Genomic DNA, 18286 nt, shown 5'->3' with positions numbered 1-18286 from the left:
CAAAATTTAAAAAATATGCCTAGTAGCTTGGGCCAATAACTCTGCAGTTAGTAAAATGTTGATTTGTTTGTTTTTTTGTTTGTGAAATGTGTGTAGTCTCACCAAAAGTGACTCTGGGTAGTGCACAATTGGATAGAAACAACAAATTTAAAAAGAACAGATATAAAAAAACAAAACAAAAATCTGCATTAAGAAATAAATAGGATAAAAAAGAAATATACAAACCCTTAGGAAAAAAGAGGATATAAATGGCCACCTCAACAAAGGCGCCATCTAAGCATGTCTCTGGTTCTCTGGGAGCCCCAGGCATGACAACATAACCAGGTCTTGAGGGACTTCTGAAATGTCAAGGGATGATCTGATCTGATCTCAGGGGCAAGAAGGTTCCATAAGGCAGGGACCACAATAGGGAAAATGTGTCTCCTGGAGCTCACCAATGTAGCTGATCAAATATGCAGCATACCTTCTCTGCCAGATCTAGTAGAGCAGGCTGATATAACTAGGGAAAGGCAGTTCCTCAGATAGCTTGGCCCCATTCCATGAAAGGCATTAAAGGTTAAAACCAGCACCTTGAGTTGGATCCAGAAGTAAATTGGCAACCATTGCAGCTCATGGAACAGAGGCGCAACATGTTCTTCTCTAGGATTACACGTAACTGCCCATGCTGCTACACTGTGTACTAGATGTATATTATCAATGTAATATACACTAATAAAGGCAATAATAAAGGAAGATTAAAAATATGATAAATAAATAAATAAATAAATATACTAGCACTGATGATGTTACCTTATTGGTCATGAAATGACTACAAGAAAGCAACCAAGCTTAGAGTGCACCAATGGACCCCACAAACAAAATAAGCTTCCAGATACTCTTTCAAGGGCAGCCATATGTAGAGCACAAAATTCATCTGTGGCATTTTCAGCGTTTAAAAAAGGTTTTTAATTATTTTTTCTAACTACAAGATTAAAATATCTACTTTTTTTTGTTGTTGAAGCAGTAGATCTATGTCTTAAATGTGTCCCAAAAGGTTAACTTACTAGTAGAACCTGTATTTTTTTCCCAACAATACCCCAAGGTCATTCTTAATATATTCTACCAAATAAGAATCTCTTATGAAGGAAGTACTCTGGTATTATCTGGGATTGAGTTGTGCATAGTTTTTAAACATCAAAATTAAACACAGTGGGAAATGTCTGAATTAGCCCACACCAACTTGACACTCTAAAGCAGGAGAATTTTTTTAAAAAATAATTTGGTCTAGAACAGTTTTAGTATATTTTCTATTGTTGGATTTTTTTTTAAAAAAAGAGTTGCATGTCATAAATTCTGTAATGTATGCTTATAGTACTTCTAGTTTTTCTGTCTAGCTGAGGATCCCGATTTAGACTGAATTCACCAGAAAGACTTAATGACAATGGTTTGCAAAATATATTTTTGAAACAAATCAGTGAACTGTTTCAGAAGTGTTCTTAGTGGGGTCATAAAAAAAATACCACTGGCTATCTTTATAATAAAAAATAAAGACTCTTTCATTGCAAAATGCTCATCTTCCACATCAACTTTAGAATCACTGTTAAACTTAACAGATATCCCACAATTTTTATCAGATGCCTGCTAATAGAGGTTTAACCAGTCCAGCTCCCAGATCTCAAGAAGAGCTGCTCATCCAGGATTTCTTATAATATAATTATATCTGTTGCTATTTTTCCAGATTCTTACAAATGTGTCTGGTTTTTTTTAAATCTAAGTCCATTTATATTTCAGATGATTACTGTAAGTGCCATGTCTCCATGTAGATAAAATATTTCTCAAGGTCAGTGTCCCAACATTACAGACATACTGTATTAAGTTTGATAAGTACCACATACATAAAAGGAGAACCTTTAAGTAATGAATATGGATCAAATAAAAACATAAAACAAAAAGTATCAAAATAAAGAAGATACCCTGCCCAACTAGACTATCACTAAAAATTAAAAAGAAAAAAAGCTTCCATCTTAAACCTTCCGTTTGACTTTGGGTATTGCAAGCATGGGGGGAAGCGGGGAGAGAGGGAGAGAGATACACATTCCTCCTGCATTGGTAATAAAGACATAGAAATGGAAGCTTCTATATTCATATAGTAGTAACAAGTTTTGAAAGAAAGAAAACAAAGAAAAGACAACCTTATTACTTATCAGACAAATGCAGAGCCTCTAAAAAATTCCCCAGCAGCAGATGGCTTTTTAAATCTTTTGATCTCTTCAGGACAAAGGCAGATGATTGCTGGCTACAAAAAAAGTATTTCACATTCTTGTTCTTTGCTAATTACGTGCCAAAGCAAAGCCTCTTCTTAAATTTGACATTTATGAAGGAAGATATGGAGAATCATTATTTAATATTCATGATATTTGAATTCAGTGGTTTATCTGTTAAGTGGTAGGATGGTCTCTGGTGCTGCACTTCAGAAATTTAACAATTATAGGGGCTAATGACCCTGAGGTCCATTAGGGATCTTGTCTCTTGTTTTTCATCTGTAAGCAACCAGTATTTCAAGTTTAATGTCAGCTGGCAATAAGATTTGCTGAAAATGTTCTTTCAAGTAAATGAATAACAGCTACTGTTCCTCCACATCCAGAGGTAGAGTTCTTATTTTTAAGTTATTTCTTATCAGATGTCCATGAACTTTAAATCAAAGGATTTGCAGATGTGCAATGAAATTGTTCCTTTACATCTAAAATGCTAAATTTGGTTTCATGAAAACTGACAATAATTTTCTCCAAAGTTCCCAAACCTTTGTCAACTTTAATAACTTGGGCTTTCACAGTTTTAAATTCCCCATGGATCCCTGATATGCCAGGTTCCAGGCTCATAAATATACAATTGATCTGTTTAGGAGTTAAACAAAGGTTCACTTTTCATTCAAAGCTCATTATTTCTTCTTGTGGAGGTAGTGATACATTTGGGATTAATATAGCTTTGTCTTATCCAACAGAGTCAGGGGAAGTATCTATGACACCATCTGTCTGTGGAGTGCAGTAGAGGGTGTAACTCATTCAACTTTCTTCCCTCTCCATCATCAGGAGTGGAGCTCTTTGGGATGACTGAGAGACAGCCATCTTCATCACTTTATGAGACACTAAAGAGTTGTTAAAAGAAACTAAGAATTTTAGTTATAGATCACTCACCAATGTGTGATCAGTTCTGTTGAAAGGATTGGAGACAGATAAAAGAAAGTAACTGCCTAAGTAGCCATCAAAACCAGAAATTCACAAAACAGCTTTAAGTGTGAAACAGAAATACATACTTCATGAAGATCCTCCCACATATTTGCGATCACAGTAATAAGAGAGGCATTTTTATGCTTTTGTCTCAGGCAGGAAAATATAATTTACCAGCCCTGTCACTCCATCTTCAGAAGTTAGCTCAAGTTGTAAATTCCTGAGGATTACTCACTCCCCTATGAATAAGTCTTCAAACAAACAATAGGTGCACTACTGTATGGGATTCCCATGGTATTATGCTATTATATGAATAGACTCTGTAAATAAGTGTTGCAATGCCTTTTTCTGTCTTAAGGTGAGCATAGATATAGAAAACTCTTGTATGCCATCTAGTCTCTCTCTCTCTCTCTCTCTCTCTCTCTCCCCTCCCTCCCTCTTTTCAGCTCAGCTCTGATCACCCTATTCCATTTTTTTACAAGAAGAATGGAACAATCTCTCCAATCCATAAGGTTAACACAGAATTCTAACAAGAAATGAACTGCAGAAAATTAATGAAGGCCAACCACATATTATGAGACATTTGCAAATATGTGCTTCTTATCATCACTTAATAAAAACTCATAGTAAATGCAACGCAGTAAACAAATTGTGCCAACTTTGTCCTAATGCTGTTGCACCATACCTGGTTCGAAGTGTATCCAGACAAACTGGCAAATACTTGTCAAACAAAATGGTCAGGTTAGCTCGTTCTGACTGAGTTTCTCTTCTGTCGATCCAGCTACTTACTGGAGGATTCCAGCCTAGATCAGCTGGGTTGATATAAAGGATCCCTGGAGATGTAAAATAGTGGGGTTAGTCCTAGAATTTCCACATCTAAGTTACTATAGAAAGTCCCCTGAAAGTTAAAGCTATCTCCTGGTGATTTCATGGATGTGTCCATGTTGTTTCCCTAACAAAAAAAAAATGGAAGTGGGTAGTTAATGCCTACTTCTAGGATATATTTTTTCCAACCTTGTATATAGTCCTGAGATTTTGTAAGTACTTCTATCTGAGTACTAACTGGGTTTGATCCTGTTTGACAAAATCATCCAGATACTACCACATGAGAAGCCAAAGAGACTATAATGTAATACATTGACAAACTCTTAACTCGCTTAAACCAGATGGATTGGAATGTACAGTAATTGCCATAATCTTTCAGAGGGACTGGTTATGCACCGGCATTGGCTTGTTTGGGAACCTGGATTTATGCTCTAAAACTAAAGTAGGAATCTACAGTTGGATACTAGGTAAAACGCATTTGGGATCAGTTTTGCTTTAAACCAAGCAAATCTGAAAGGCATACATTTTAATACAAAGGCTCCCTTGGTATGGGTGCAGATACTTAGATAAGTGCTACAATTTGTGACAAAACTCGATAGGCAGAACTTTTTTTTTTTTGGAAACAAATTTTATTAATTTTCAAGGACAAACAAAACATAGAACATCAAACATTAAAACATAAAACCTCCTTTTTGTGTAAATTTTTACAAAGCAAATAAAACATTGTTTTATACAGCATAATTCTAATTTATCCCATTTCCATATAAACACATATATATCTTTTAACAAATTTCTCATTATTTCTCCCTTTGCTTTTTTTCAATTATATTTCTTTTCTATATTTATCTATTTTATATATTTTTATTCATTATACCTATATTTTCATCTGGCTTGTTTACAATGATTCCCTTCTAACATTCCTCCAAGGTTTATTAAATCTCAATCAGACATAAACACACAAAACACAAAAAACATCAAACTTCTTTTTGGAAAGTGGCTTAACCCCGGGTTACATCTTTTTGTACAGACTTAAATCAAATTCATGCTCATCTTGTATACCATTACTTATCTTATTTACCATTCTATATTTTCTCACTATCTTCCCCCTACTTTTCACTCTCTTAATTCTATTTAGTTTATTTCATCTTAATTCGAATCATTATACTTGTATCTTTTGTCCGTTTTTCCCCAATTATCCATTTATCTCTTTCTCTTTAGCAAAAAATTTATCCTGTAATCACTAATTGAAGTATGACGCCTTTCTATCATTCCCCTATATTTGACATTTAAAACAATACATAATTTCCATTCTGATTCTGCTTAGTACATTCTAAATACTAAATTTTAAAGTAAAAAAAATGATGATGATAATAATAATAATAATAATAATAATAATAATAATAATAATAATAATAATAATAATAATAATAAATCTATAAAATAGTTAAATATATAATTTCCATTCTGATTTTTAATACATTTTCCATACTACATTTTAAAATAAGAGAATAAAAAGAGAAATAATAAATTTGTAATAAGCTCTGTCATTAAATCTTAACCATTTTACACATTCTCTTTAGAATCTATCATCAAACTTGAGCATTTTAATATTTTAATATTTTATTAAATCTTCCAGTCTATTTCAAAGACAGATACTACAAAACAGTCTTGTATGCTTCATTCTTATTCTACAATGTCTTATTTTAAAATAAAAAAATAAAATAATAAATTTATAATAACATTGACACAATAGCCAATTAAACTCTATAAAACTAAACATTTTACACCTCTAATTTTCTATTTCAAATACAAATACTACAATACTATCTCATATACTTTTGCAGAATCTTTTTTTTTTATTGTACTTTACCCTTTATCTCTGAAAAAAAATTGCTTTTTCCCATCTTGTTTCAAACCTTTGTGGCTTTTTTTCCTCTTTTCCCTTCCTTTCTTATCCGATCTGGCCTTTTTACCCCTCCATCTCCTAACCTCCGCCTTTTTAACTTCCCCTCTCTGTTGTACTCCTCTTTTCTGTTGCTTTCTGGCATTGTATCAATTTTGCACCTTATTTTTCTCTTTCTTGGTTGTTGTTTTTTAAGTCTTAAATTCTTCATTTTCCTTCCCCTCTTCCTCTTTTCTTTCTTAATTGAAATTTTTTGTCCATTAAAGATGGCTTCTTCTTCTTCTTCTTCCTCCCAGTCCTCCTGCTGTTGTAGTTGCTGGTAAGTAGAAATCGCCATTTCTAAAAAGTGACAAACAGCTCCCACTAAGCCCTCACTTTCTTGTTCTTCTTCCTTTATTTTTTCATATTCCCTTTTTAAATCATCCACAGATAATGCCATTGTAAAACTTTTCCTTTTTCTTCTTTTTTCTTTTTTTAAGACAACCAAGATGTTTTTAAACTTAGAGCAGTTTCCAAAAGTCCAAAAGTCATCAAGCAATCCAAACAAACACAGAGTTCTTCCTTTTACACTTTCTCCTCCTGGGGCAATATCAGTTACAAAGTCCCAAACTGTATTTTGAAGCCTTATTACAATTTCTGATCTTATAATCTTCAAGGCGTCTCCTCCAACAAAGTCTTAATATAGATTTTTTTTTGTCCTCTCCCTTCCCACTTGTAACAAAGAGCTTTCAATTTTTACCTTCTGTGCAAAAGCAGGTTTTTCGATGTCCATTTGCTATCTCCGTAAGGAAGGAGAGTGAACTTTCCCTTTCAGCACTTCCATTCGCCGCTTTGAGAAACTCCTTTGGAAACAAAGTATCTTTCAAAAAATCAGAGTTCCAGGATATTTGAGTGTCTTAGTGTCCCGGTTCAGCCAAGAAAACTTTCACTTTTCAACACTTCCTCCTGCACAGCCTTGCCCGGTTGAAGATTTCTTTGTAGCGGCCATTACTGACCGCCGCTCCACCGCCTCCAAAAAAAGGAGTCTAGCCAGCTGGGGAGGGGGGTTGCGATACCCCCAGACCCCAATCCGGATCTCCTCTATCTTCCGCTACCCCTCCGGGGTAGCGACAACCCCCAAATCCAATTGGATCGGGGGTACTTCAGCGGAGAGCGCAGCAGGGACCTGCAGCAACGCGGATTCCTGCCGCCGCCAAAGCCTTGCAACCGGAAGTGTCCTAGATAGGCAGAACTTGTAGCATTTTATCTGTGATAACAAAAAGAGCCCAGAACAAGTGCTGGAAGTCAGTTGGGAGGAGTCAGAAAGATCAAGATAGCATTACAATCACACAATCCACCCCACTTTTTTTTCTACATGCATCACCTCCCTGTAGATATCCTGACAAGTACATATACCAAAAACTAAACAAATCAGAGTTGGCAATCACATGGACCTGTCTATTGTTGTTGTTAACTGTAATAAGCTTGGATAAAAGGCATCATGTTCTTAAACATTACATTCTTAAGGTTTTAAGACAATCCTCTATATCCAGATTTAACCTCTAATTGCCTCTGGGCTCAAATTTCTCTAAATGCAAAGAATAAAAAAAAAAATATTCTTTAGCCTAGCCTTCCTTTATCAGATGACTAACAATGGAGTTTAATACGTATGTGTATTTGCTTTGTTTGTTTGTCTGAACAGCATAGATACATCTATCTCACGGCAGTGATTGATGCTTAGCATAGCCAGTCCCTCTGTAAGATTATGGCAATTATATCTCCCAACATCTCAGATGGTCACTAGATTTCCCAAAGTTAAGCCTGATTCCTTCCATATGTTGCCATGCTAAGGATAAAGCTGCCTTCTTTCTCTCCTCTGTCAACTACCTGCTCTGGACACAGTGGCTGGAGTGGCAGTCCGCAGGTGACTGATCTCAAACAGAAGCCTCATGGTGGGGTTGAGCGGGATCCGTTCATTGCTTGCTAGTGTTAATACCTGAAAAAAGAAGGCATCCAGATGGGAAATTCAAAGCAAAATGTGGCCCACAGCAACCCCTTGGAAAAAAAAGAGTATAAAATGTATAGCAATAGCACTTAGACTTATATACTGCTTCACAGTGCTTCACAGCCCTCTCTAAGCAGTTTTACAGAGTCAGCATATTGCTCCCAACAATTTGGATCCTCATTTTACCCACCTCGGAAGAATGGAAGGCTGAGTCAACCTTGAGCCTGGTGAGATTCGAACTGCCAAATTGCAGGCAGCCAGCAGTCAGCAGAAGTAGCCTGCAGTACTGCACTTTAACCACTGCGTCACCATGGCCCATACGTCACATTATTTATCCAAAAAGGGCTAACTAAAATGTCTTATAAACTATAAAATCATAATTATTTGAAAGCATCATAAATTAAAAGAACCAGCAAGACAACAAGGCAAAACAGTGTTAAATTAAATGAGGTAATTATGAAATCAGTTTAAATAAAGGAATATGGTCTTGAATTGGCCATGGAAGATAATCTGATCCTTCAGCAGGGAAGTCCCACCCTAGAAAATGTTCTCAACACATAGGCTTAAGAAAGCAATGAAACATGTTAAGGAGCCAATACAGCTGAGCTTCAATGGAGCTCTCCTACAATTTTTCTCAAATGTATTGTGGTTTAAAAGGTATTGAAGAGCAACTTGAATTAATTCAGAAAATGGCCTGGTGGTGAACATATCTGGCAGAATAAATGGATGATCAAACCCTAACAGCTCACAACATTTTAACAGCAACAACATTCTGTACTAATTCTCAAAAGCAGCCCAACATAGATCATTAACCAGAGGCATCTGCAGAGGGAGTTGAAAAGAGTAAAAAGTGGCAGCCTTGCTTAGAGAATTGAATACCTTGCCCACATTGCACATTCCCTGTAGAAATCCTATTGACAACACTTCAATTGCTCTAGTAGTAAATGACAGAAGTCTTGCAATCTGTTCTTTACAAGACTCACAGAAACAGTAGGTGTGATTTTCAGAAGCATTGCCCAAAGGAAAGGGGTACTTAATATTATTTGAAAATATTATTCTGAAAACTCAAGGTAGATTTTTGAAAACTCAATTAAACATTTTCTGGTTTAATTTGTTGTAACTAAAACTGCCATAAACATTATCCACAGCTGTTCTATATCCTACATTTAAAAATATTCATTACCTTTGAACTTGTCTTTTACCTTATTGTCATCCATGACAGTATTGAGAGATTCAATCCACATTGGATCAATATCACCATCCAACACAATCCATTTGGGACCATCATGGGTAATGTTGGCTAAATCTCGCATAATCGATGAGAACAATCCTAAAAACATCACAGGCATCCTTTCTACTCTTAGTAGTAACTCACAAAAGTTTTAATCAACATGCATGCAAATGAGCAAAGGAAAACTAGATGCAGTTAATTAAATCTGGTAATTAAAAAAACAACAGGATATGAATAGAATTGCAGTCAAGAAGAAATGAAGAATTATTATCAAATAAATAATAAATATCTCATTGAAAAATATTCTCACATCACTTTACACAGCTGAGACTGATAGAGCAATAAAAAAACTACCCTGGGCACTCTTATTAAGAAAAAAAAGGAATGTAAAAAAAGAAGAACTATGGTTTTGAAAAAGATTTTGCAACTGCTTTACTCATTCTCCCTAATTCTTCAACTCAATATTATTTTCATAGAAAGAACATAAATACAGTCAAAGGTTCGCACATTTATATCTCTGAAAAATTACAGAATGTTATTAGCACAAAAAATATTTTTGTTTTCCACTATGGGGAATTTCTCTGAAATTTTTTTTTAGGTGCAGATGTATTTTAAATACTCATACTTCAAAATATTGATTCATTTATTCAGTTTGTATAGCCTCCCATTTCAAACAAGAGACTCAGGGCAGCAAAAACACCTTAGCATCAAGATATCCATGAAATATGTATATATAAAATTCTGTCCTCAAAACTATTTAAGCATCTTTAGAACAAAGTATATTGACTTTCCCAAAATGAAGCCTTTGCTTAGAAAAAGATTTGAGGAAACCTTCTATGAATGCTTGGGAGGCTTCTGTATTTTTATTGTTTGTTCCAGACACAACAGATCTGAACACAACAAAGACCATTTATAATATAACTGCATATTCTCTGTATGGCCATAGTTAATAATATGGACTATTTCCTAGATGTCTCTCAATCATACCTTGAAGCTGTTTTGTTCCAGAGCAACTCAAAGCAAACACTTAGAGGTCAGATTTTTGTAACTGTTTTTTGTGATTTGGCAAGTTTAATAAAAAAAATTATATAACCCTTTTATTGGATGTCAATGCATAGCCACGATCTTACCATCTTTCCATTCTCTTGTAGATGGATTTATGATGCCAAAGAGTTCATCGTTCGTCACTGCTTTTGGATTGAGGTCTGTCCAAACAGGTCGCCGTTTCGTGATATGATAAGTTTTGTTCAGAGATTTCAGCACTTGTGACTTGCCTGTGCCTGCGTTGCCCACTACAAAGACGGAGTGTCGAACAGCAAGGAGCTCTTCAAGCTGTACTACCTTGAGTAAGAAGCCAATGAGAAAAAAACACCACATTGTTTTATTTATTTTTTATTTATTTTATTTGGTTTGTCAATTACTTACAAGATAATAGGTATAAGTAAAAACATAGTTATGAATACATGAATACATATAAGAAAAATAGAAGAAACAATAGGACAGGGATGGTAGGCATGTTGGTGCTCTTATGCACACCCCCTATAGACCTCTTAGGAAAGGGATGAGGTCAATAGTAGAAAGTCTAAGGTTAAAGTTTTTGGGGTTTGGGGAAGAAACCACAGAGTCAGGTAGAGTATTCCAGACATTGACCACTCTGTTGCTGAAGTCGTATTTCCTGCAATCAAGTTTGATGCGATGTATAATTTTATATACTATACTTAGATCGGACCAAAGGTGGCGTAGTTCTAGATTTTCTAAGTCTAGAATTTCAAGTCTGGTGGCATAAGGTATTCTGCAACGAGTAGAACTCTTCTTGTGAAATATTTCTGGACTTTCTCAACTGTGTTAATATCAGATACGTAATGTGGGTTCCAGACTGATGAGCTGTATTCGAGTATTGGTCTAGCAAAAGTTTTGTATGCTCTAGTTAGTAGTGTAATATTACCAGAGAAAAAGCTATGCAGGATTGGGTTAACAACTCTTAATGCCTTTTTGGCTATGTAGTTACAGTGGGCTCTAGCACTTAGATCATTAGAGATGAGTATTCCAAGATCCTTGACAGAGTTTGGATCATCAACAAGGTCTTGACTATTCAGCCTGTATTTTATTTTCTGATTATTATTTTTTTGGCAATATGTAAGACAGAGCATTTATTTGTTGAGATTTGAAGTTGCCATTTGTTTGACCATTCTGATACATAGTTGAGGTCTTTTTGAAGGGTAGCAGTATTGTCTGTGGTGTTGAATAGCTTTACATCATCAGCGAAGAGAACGTAGTTGCTCTTAATATGATCACAGAGGTCATTTATGTAAAGTATGAAGAGAGTTGGTCCTAAAACACTGCCTTGGGGGACACCACTGTTGACAGGTACAGAATTTGATAGGACGTTTCCAATTTTGACCATTTGTTGTCTGTTTGACAGGAATGCTTCTATCCAGTTATGCAGTTGTCCAGAGATACAATAAGATTTTAGTTTTAGGAGTAATTTGTTGTGTACCACTGAATCCAAGGCTTTACAGAAGTCTATGTAGATTGCGTCTATTGTCTATTGTAGATTGTGCTCATACTTATTACTTGCTATGCAGACAATTGCTATGTATACACTTCAAAATAAACTGAACAGCTGAGTTCCACAACTGGTTAACAGACGCAAGCAGAACAGGATAAAACAAAAATACAGTAAGAAAAACCATGCCAGAACACGGGGGGACAAGTCCACTATTTGGTGGCGAATCATTAGCATTTTACTTATTCTCCATGAATGTGTCTAATTTGCTTTAAAGGTTTACTAAGTTGATGTTAGAAAAGTCTAAAAGTTAACTCTGCTGCATAAAGAACATCATTTTCTTTGCCCTGAATCTCTCAGTGCTTAAACTTTATATGATGAGCCAAAGATCTAGAATGCTGATATGTCTTCGTGTTTCATTTTTTTTATCATTTTCATATCCCCTTTTATTTTCTTTTACTATGCTAAGTGGTACAAAGCATTGAAACAATTCCTTGTGAGGGCGTTCAATCATTCTGGTTGCTATTTTCCAATATTTAGCAGACCTACAATAACCTTTTTGAGGAATAAAACTGGGAGACCATGAATTTAAATCCTGCCTTAGCCATGAAAGACAGCTGGGTGATGTTGGACGCGTTATTTTCTGTCAGCCCAACCCACTTCACAGGGTTGCTATTGTGGGGAAAATAGGAGGAGGAACAAGTATTAGATATGATGGCCTCTTTAAGTTGTTTGTAATAAAGGTGGGATTCAAATAAATAAATATTTTAACATGTTTGCATTACAGAATTCTAGAAAAGGTTTACAGTTTGCTTTCAATTCTTCCCTAATGTTCATAAATAAAGAAATAATAATAAAACACTATGGGGTAAAGAGTGAAAAATCTGAAGAACTGTCAATGCAAAATACTACACCAGTGATTAGTAATTAAATGGATACATTACCGTATTTGCCGGCGTATAAGACGACTTTTTTGCCCTGAAAACATGCCTCCAAGTGGGGGGTCGTCTTATACGCCGGGAGGACTCCGACTCCCACTTCGAGCTTGAGTTGCAGCCGGGAGGGAGGCTGGGGGGAGCGGTGTGTGTGTGTGTGTGTGCGTGCGTGCGTGCGTGTGTGTGTGGCGGGTGTCACTCACCACGCGCTGCGCAACCTTTCCCCCTCTTCCTTCCTTAGCGGTGTGGGGAGGAGAGGATTCAAGATCCTCACGTGCGGCGTACTTTTCTTTTTCTTTTTTTCTTTTGCACGCAGGTTTTGCATGCGGGCGGCTGTAGGTTAAGGATGGGGAGCCCCGGGTGGGTTATCAGGTTTTATGTGCGAACGGTGGGAGAGCGGAGAAGAGACCGAGCGAGCGCCCGCTGTGTGAAATCCTGCCGTCAAAGCAACACTGGGGAGGCAGGGTATAAATTTACCAGGTTAATGTAGCAATGGTGATTAATGCCCAGAACATTGTTTGCGGGTATTGGGGTGTGTGTGGTGGTGGTGAGGAGAGGTTGTCCTTTGAATGCGGAAAAGTAGGTGTGACCTTGTGTAGGAAAATAAAGAGATCCTTTTAGCGTGTTTGGCTTCTTTGCCTCCCCTCGTTCGTTTTGACGTGGAGATAATGGCCTTCGGGCGGGAGGGGAAGAAAACAGTAGCTGGATCATTTCAAATTTCACTTACTCTCCTGCCTCACTTCAATATGTCTGAGCGACTCCAGATACTGGAAGACTTTTTGAATGAAAGTGTTACCTCCATTTTTTTTTTTTTAAAGAGGGCCACTTGGGGAAAAAAAGATTCTAAGGAATTCCTTGTTTCTTGATTAAAGAGAAGGCATTGAATATACTGTTCCTTGGCAGCCTTTTCAGTGTCCGGGTTTTGGTGTGTGTGTGTGAGAGAGAGAGAGAGAGAGAGAGAGAGAGAGAGAGATCAGCTGTATTGAGAAGAGAACGTTTCCTGTGTTCTCATTTTATTTACAACATATTTTACGCTTAATGGTAAGCAATGAAAATATTTTTAAAACTCATTTCTAAACTCCATAGCTATTTGCATATTCTTGGTTCAAAATTGGATTAGCTCATTTCAAAATTGTCCAAAGCAAAAAGCAAAAAAAAAGAGTGGAGGTGTGGGAGGGGGCTGCACCTATTTTTAAGTTGGGGTTAACCTTAGCAGGTATATACATTCACAGGTAAAGGTAAAGGTTCCCCTTGCACATACATGCTAGTCATTTCTGGCTCTAGGGGGCAGTGCTCATCTCCGTTACAAAACTGAAGAGCCAGCATTGTCCGAAGACATCTCCATGGTCATGTGGCCATGTGACTAAACCTGAAGGTGCACGGAATGCTGTTACCTTCCCACTAAAGTGGTCCCTATTTTTCTACTTGCATTTTTACATGCTTTCGAACTGCGAGGTTAGCAGAAGCTAGGACAAATAACAGGAGCTCACTCTATTACGTGGCCTCTAGGGATTCGAATCACTGAACTGCCAACCCTTTCTGATTGACAAGCTCAGCGTCTTAGCCACTGAGCCACTGCGTCCCTCTTTATACATATACATACATACTTACAAATATACATACATACATACATACATACATACATACATACATACATACATACATACATATATTCCCTTTTAACGTAGACAAAAGAAACTCCTATCTAAAAAAAAGTAAGAAAATGAAAGCATTTTAGCTACAGTCTGAAGGCTGAATAAATGAAAGTCGCCATCTTACTTTGAGTACAAAGTTGTCCTCCGGTTGAAGTTTGAGTTCCAGCACAGCTTGTTTTACAAAGGATTCAAAATTGAGGTCTCGTTTTCTTGGGACATCCAAAGCAGGAAACAGGTCTCCAATCAGACCCATGAAGACTGGCATGTCATCTGTCACAATCTTTGGAATGTTAAAGTCCCGAAGGGAGCGCATCAGAACCTGATCTTCAGGACGATCAGGGTCTCCTCTCTTGAGGGACCCGGCTACAACCAAGACTGATTTGATTGCACGTAATCCCCAGTCATAATGATCCTAATAAGGAGGAGAAAAGAAAGAAGAGGATAGCTCATTTCAACTCATACACATACCATGCCTGAAAGTAAAGATCTCTGCATATCTCCACATGCTATCAAAAAAAGCAGAAACTCTGGCCTTGATCCTCAATTTCCTGTGGAAAGGACCTGAAACCCAAACTTTCTTGTAATCAGCCTGGAACTATCAAGGTTAAGGAAGTGATCTCTGGAGGCAACTGATATAATGGACTTGATAAGAAATCTTGAAAATTAATACTGTGCCTGGAAGATCCTAATTCCAGAAACAGTAAAATCCAGATCCCCTACACCTTAATTATTTGGAAAATTAAAGCAATTTAGATAGGAATAAAAACAAGGAGAACAATTGTTCCTACTTTATATTCTAGAAAGTCTTGGAAAAATAAATATATGCATAATATATCACTGAAGTTGTTCTCAGAGCTAAAAATTGTCTACATCTGATATGAGATAATTATTTCAGTCTACTTACCTGCTTGGAAAGAAGTTCCTTGCATAACTGATAAAGGGTAATGAACTTCCTAGCTAATAACCGGGCTTCGATAAATCCTTCAGCCACCAGCATAATTTCACAGATCAGCTCAAAATCTGGTACAACCATTGCACAAGGTCTAGAGGGGGAAAAAACCCACAAAATGCACTGAGAAAGTGCCTTATACAACACCAAAATGTTTGTCCATTTACCCTATTCATTTGATCTACTGAGGTTTTCTGGATTTGAGGGATATTTCTTTTGTCACATCACCTATGGATAATGCTCTTTAAGAAGTAGAACCTGGAGCTTCTATATACAAAGAATGCTCTATAACTTTGAATTGTACTCTTTTATCTTCATTTCTGTTCTCCATTCAAACATTAAACAAGGTAAACTTGAAGACTTCACAAATTAACAATACTTCCCCTGACCTGCTGCAGTAGTATTTAAAACTATTCATCCAGTCTCGCATATCTAGAGTTCAAATAACAGTAAAATTTCTTCAGGGTTAGAAAAGGTGGATACTATGTTCTATGTTATCACATAAAACTTTCAAAGAAAGTTGGAAGGGAACTACAGATCATCTTTTTTTTTATAACAGTGCTGGAGGGGAATGTATGCCAATGGTGGACCACAGAAGTATATAGAAGATATGCATATGTTGCAAAAGGCTGAGGACTGTGTAGAGTTTTGGGGTGTTATTTGTATCACTGGACACTGTGGAAGCAATTTGCTATGACTGGTTGGAGGTGACAACATCAAGGACCTCCAGGGTGAATGTTTCCAGTATGATTTTAAAAAAGAAACAGGAGTTGGACCTGGTTTCCTATCTTCATTTGCAATCGTTGCCTCCTTGCTGTCAGTATGGCAGGCCATCCCAATGTTTCTCCATGAGACAGGTGGCCAAGGAAAACCATAAGAATTCTATGGACTTCCCCAGCCAAATGATAGGGCCACCTCTGAAGGTTAGTGATTGGACATACAGTAGCAGGCAGTGAGGCAATCTAAATAGCATTGGGTATAATATAACGACTATCTTTTTAGGGGCTGGTTAGTGCTCTGAAAGCCCTCCATTCAGCTTTTAACTAATTTTAACATTCTTGCCTCTTTCTACATTTTTAACCTTTATATACTGTTTTTATATTTTAATATTTTATTGTGCACTGAGCAGAATCCCTCTATGAGGGAGGTGACTGAATAGGCCTTTTCGTATTGCTAAATCACACTGCTCCCTTATTTATTCACATTCAACTTGCTTACAATCACTAAGATTCCTATATCATGTTTCCAAGGCAAGGTCCCCCAAATCTGACCCTGTGCATTTGATTTTTTTTTAACAGTTACAGGATTTTTACAACTGTCACCAGTGAACATCATGCTGTCAGATATGACACAATGATCAAGCCCACTGAGATATTTTTTTTGTCTGATTTTTGTCTTCAATTTCTGTGTTATCAGCAAATTTAGCAAGCCTTCTTTGCATTTCATTTTTAAGTCATTTATAAAGGTTTTGAATCGCACAGGTCAAGGAAGGATCCTGGGAATTCTGCTTTCCTTTAGGGCAAAGCAGAACAACATCAGAGAATCATTTGGGTGCAGTTGTTATCAATCTGTTGCCTAATTTTGCTTTATCTTGAAAGAGGTTGGTCAGGATTGGAACAAAGTGTCCTCATATATTTGATTGTATTTGACCAGTAGGATCTCTTAATCATCAAATAACTCAAGCCAGGATAATCTAAGCAAAACCCCAAAACAGTACAAAATGGATATGCTTTGATGGTCACTGTCCCATAACTAGCAAATACTCTTTGCGCATTCTCTGTCCATTCTTTATTTGCGCCTGGTGGGATTTATGACCATCGTTGCTGCCAGAGAGAAGATTTAACACATCTCTGCACAGGACAGAAATTCCCCTACTCGCTTGAAGAAATAGAATCAATAACTCTGGTTTTTCCATGCTGCCCCCTCTATACTATGTGTCAACTCAGTCTCATAACACCTCCACTCATATGAACTCTGAGGAAATAGTGTCCTCCTTTTAGCTGACAGGTCACGAGACAGTTCCAGAAGAACACTAAATTTATAGCAATTGCCATCACTATTACATGCTCAATTGTTTAGCAATTCTGGAAACCTTAAAACATTTTCTGTAAGCATTTTGGCTATTTATAATGTGTTTTGCTGTTTTCTGCTACATTTGTTTTTGGTCTTTGTCCATTAAAACAATTAAACTACACTACACTAAATTACGCTGAACTAAGTTCCAACTGTTGCCGTGAGGAATGAGCTAAATACTTTTAATAAACCACAACTACAAATTTCACAACATTAGCCTCACCTAAAGAGAGCCTTCAAATTCTCTGGCAGTTCTGTACGTCCTGCATAGCCTGGATTCATAGTTATGAATATACCGACCGAAGGAACTAATTTAATGTCTTCTCCAAGGAAATTAAAGTTCTGTTTTTTGTCTCTTATAGCATCCTGTATGCTTTTCACCTGACAGTAAGAGAAGATAGTTTGTTAACAAGCTTAGCTGATTTAACAAATCGTATCAATTTTTAGAAAAAGAGAAATAATGGTTCTATAGATTTTACTTGATTGGGCTGCCTGCTTATAAGCTAATGCTGGGACAGACATGAGTCGGCCATTATCTGCCCAAAATAGATAAGAACTTAAATTAAGTTTGCATTTAAAATCATTTAATACACTGTAACTTGAATAATACCTAAGAATGATTAAAGTTGAGGAATTCTTCAATCCTGAGTTTCATTTTTAATTATGTATCTATCATTAAAGCATAACATCAAACATAACATATAGAAACTACAAGTTTTCTTAAACTATTCAGTGCCTGAACCTTAACATATTTTGTAGCGAAGGATATAGTTTAGAGATGGTATCTCTTGAATCCCCCCCCCCCCCCCCCCCCCCCCCCCCCCCCCCCCCCCCCCCCCCCCCCCCCCCCCCCCCCCCCCCCCCCCCCCCCCCCCCCCCCCCCCCCCCCCCCCCCCCCCCCCCCCCCCCCCCCCCCCCCCCCCCCCCCCCCCCCCCCCCCCCCCCCCCCCCCCCCCCCCCCCCCCCCCCCCCCCCCCCCCCCCCCCCCCCCCCCCCCCCCCCCCCCCCCCCCCCCCCCC

The 18286-nt window shown here is 37.3% G+C and overlaps 1 protein-coding gene across 1 annotated transcript in view; it reads right to left on the bottom strand.

The window, feature by feature from the left end:
* The window catches only part of DNAH9 (dynein axonemal heavy chain 9), a 235061-nt gene that overhangs the window by 168781 nt on the left and 47994 nt on the right, over positions 1-18286 (bottom strand). Inside the window, exons 29-35 of the mRNA XM_087955634.1 lie at positions 17491-17648; positions 15150-15288; positions 14370-14657; positions 10280-10490; positions 9121-9248; positions 7801-7909; positions 3892-4039 (exon numbers count right to left, since the gene is read on the bottom strand). Coding sequence (XP_087811760.1) covers positions 3892-4039; positions 7801-7909; positions 9121-9248; positions 10280-10490; positions 14370-14657; positions 15150-15288; positions 17491-17648 — 1181 coding nt within the window. The remainder of the gene's footprint in view (positions 1-3891; positions 4040-7800; positions 7910-9120; positions 9249-10279; positions 10491-14369; positions 14658-15149; positions 15289-17490; positions 17649-18286) is intronic.

This window comes from Notechis scutatus, chromosome 2 (assembly GCF_049901735.1).
Source record: "Notechis scutatus isolate UNSWTSFEM ecotype Mainland chromosome 2, rNotScu1.2, whole genome shotgun sequence".
NCBI classification, from domain to species: Eukaryota; Metazoa; Chordata; class Lepidosauria; order Squamata; family Elapidae; genus Notechis; species Notechis scutatus.
Note: the sequence above shows the minus strand (reverse complement) of the source record. Positions and strands in the feature narration are given on the sequence as shown.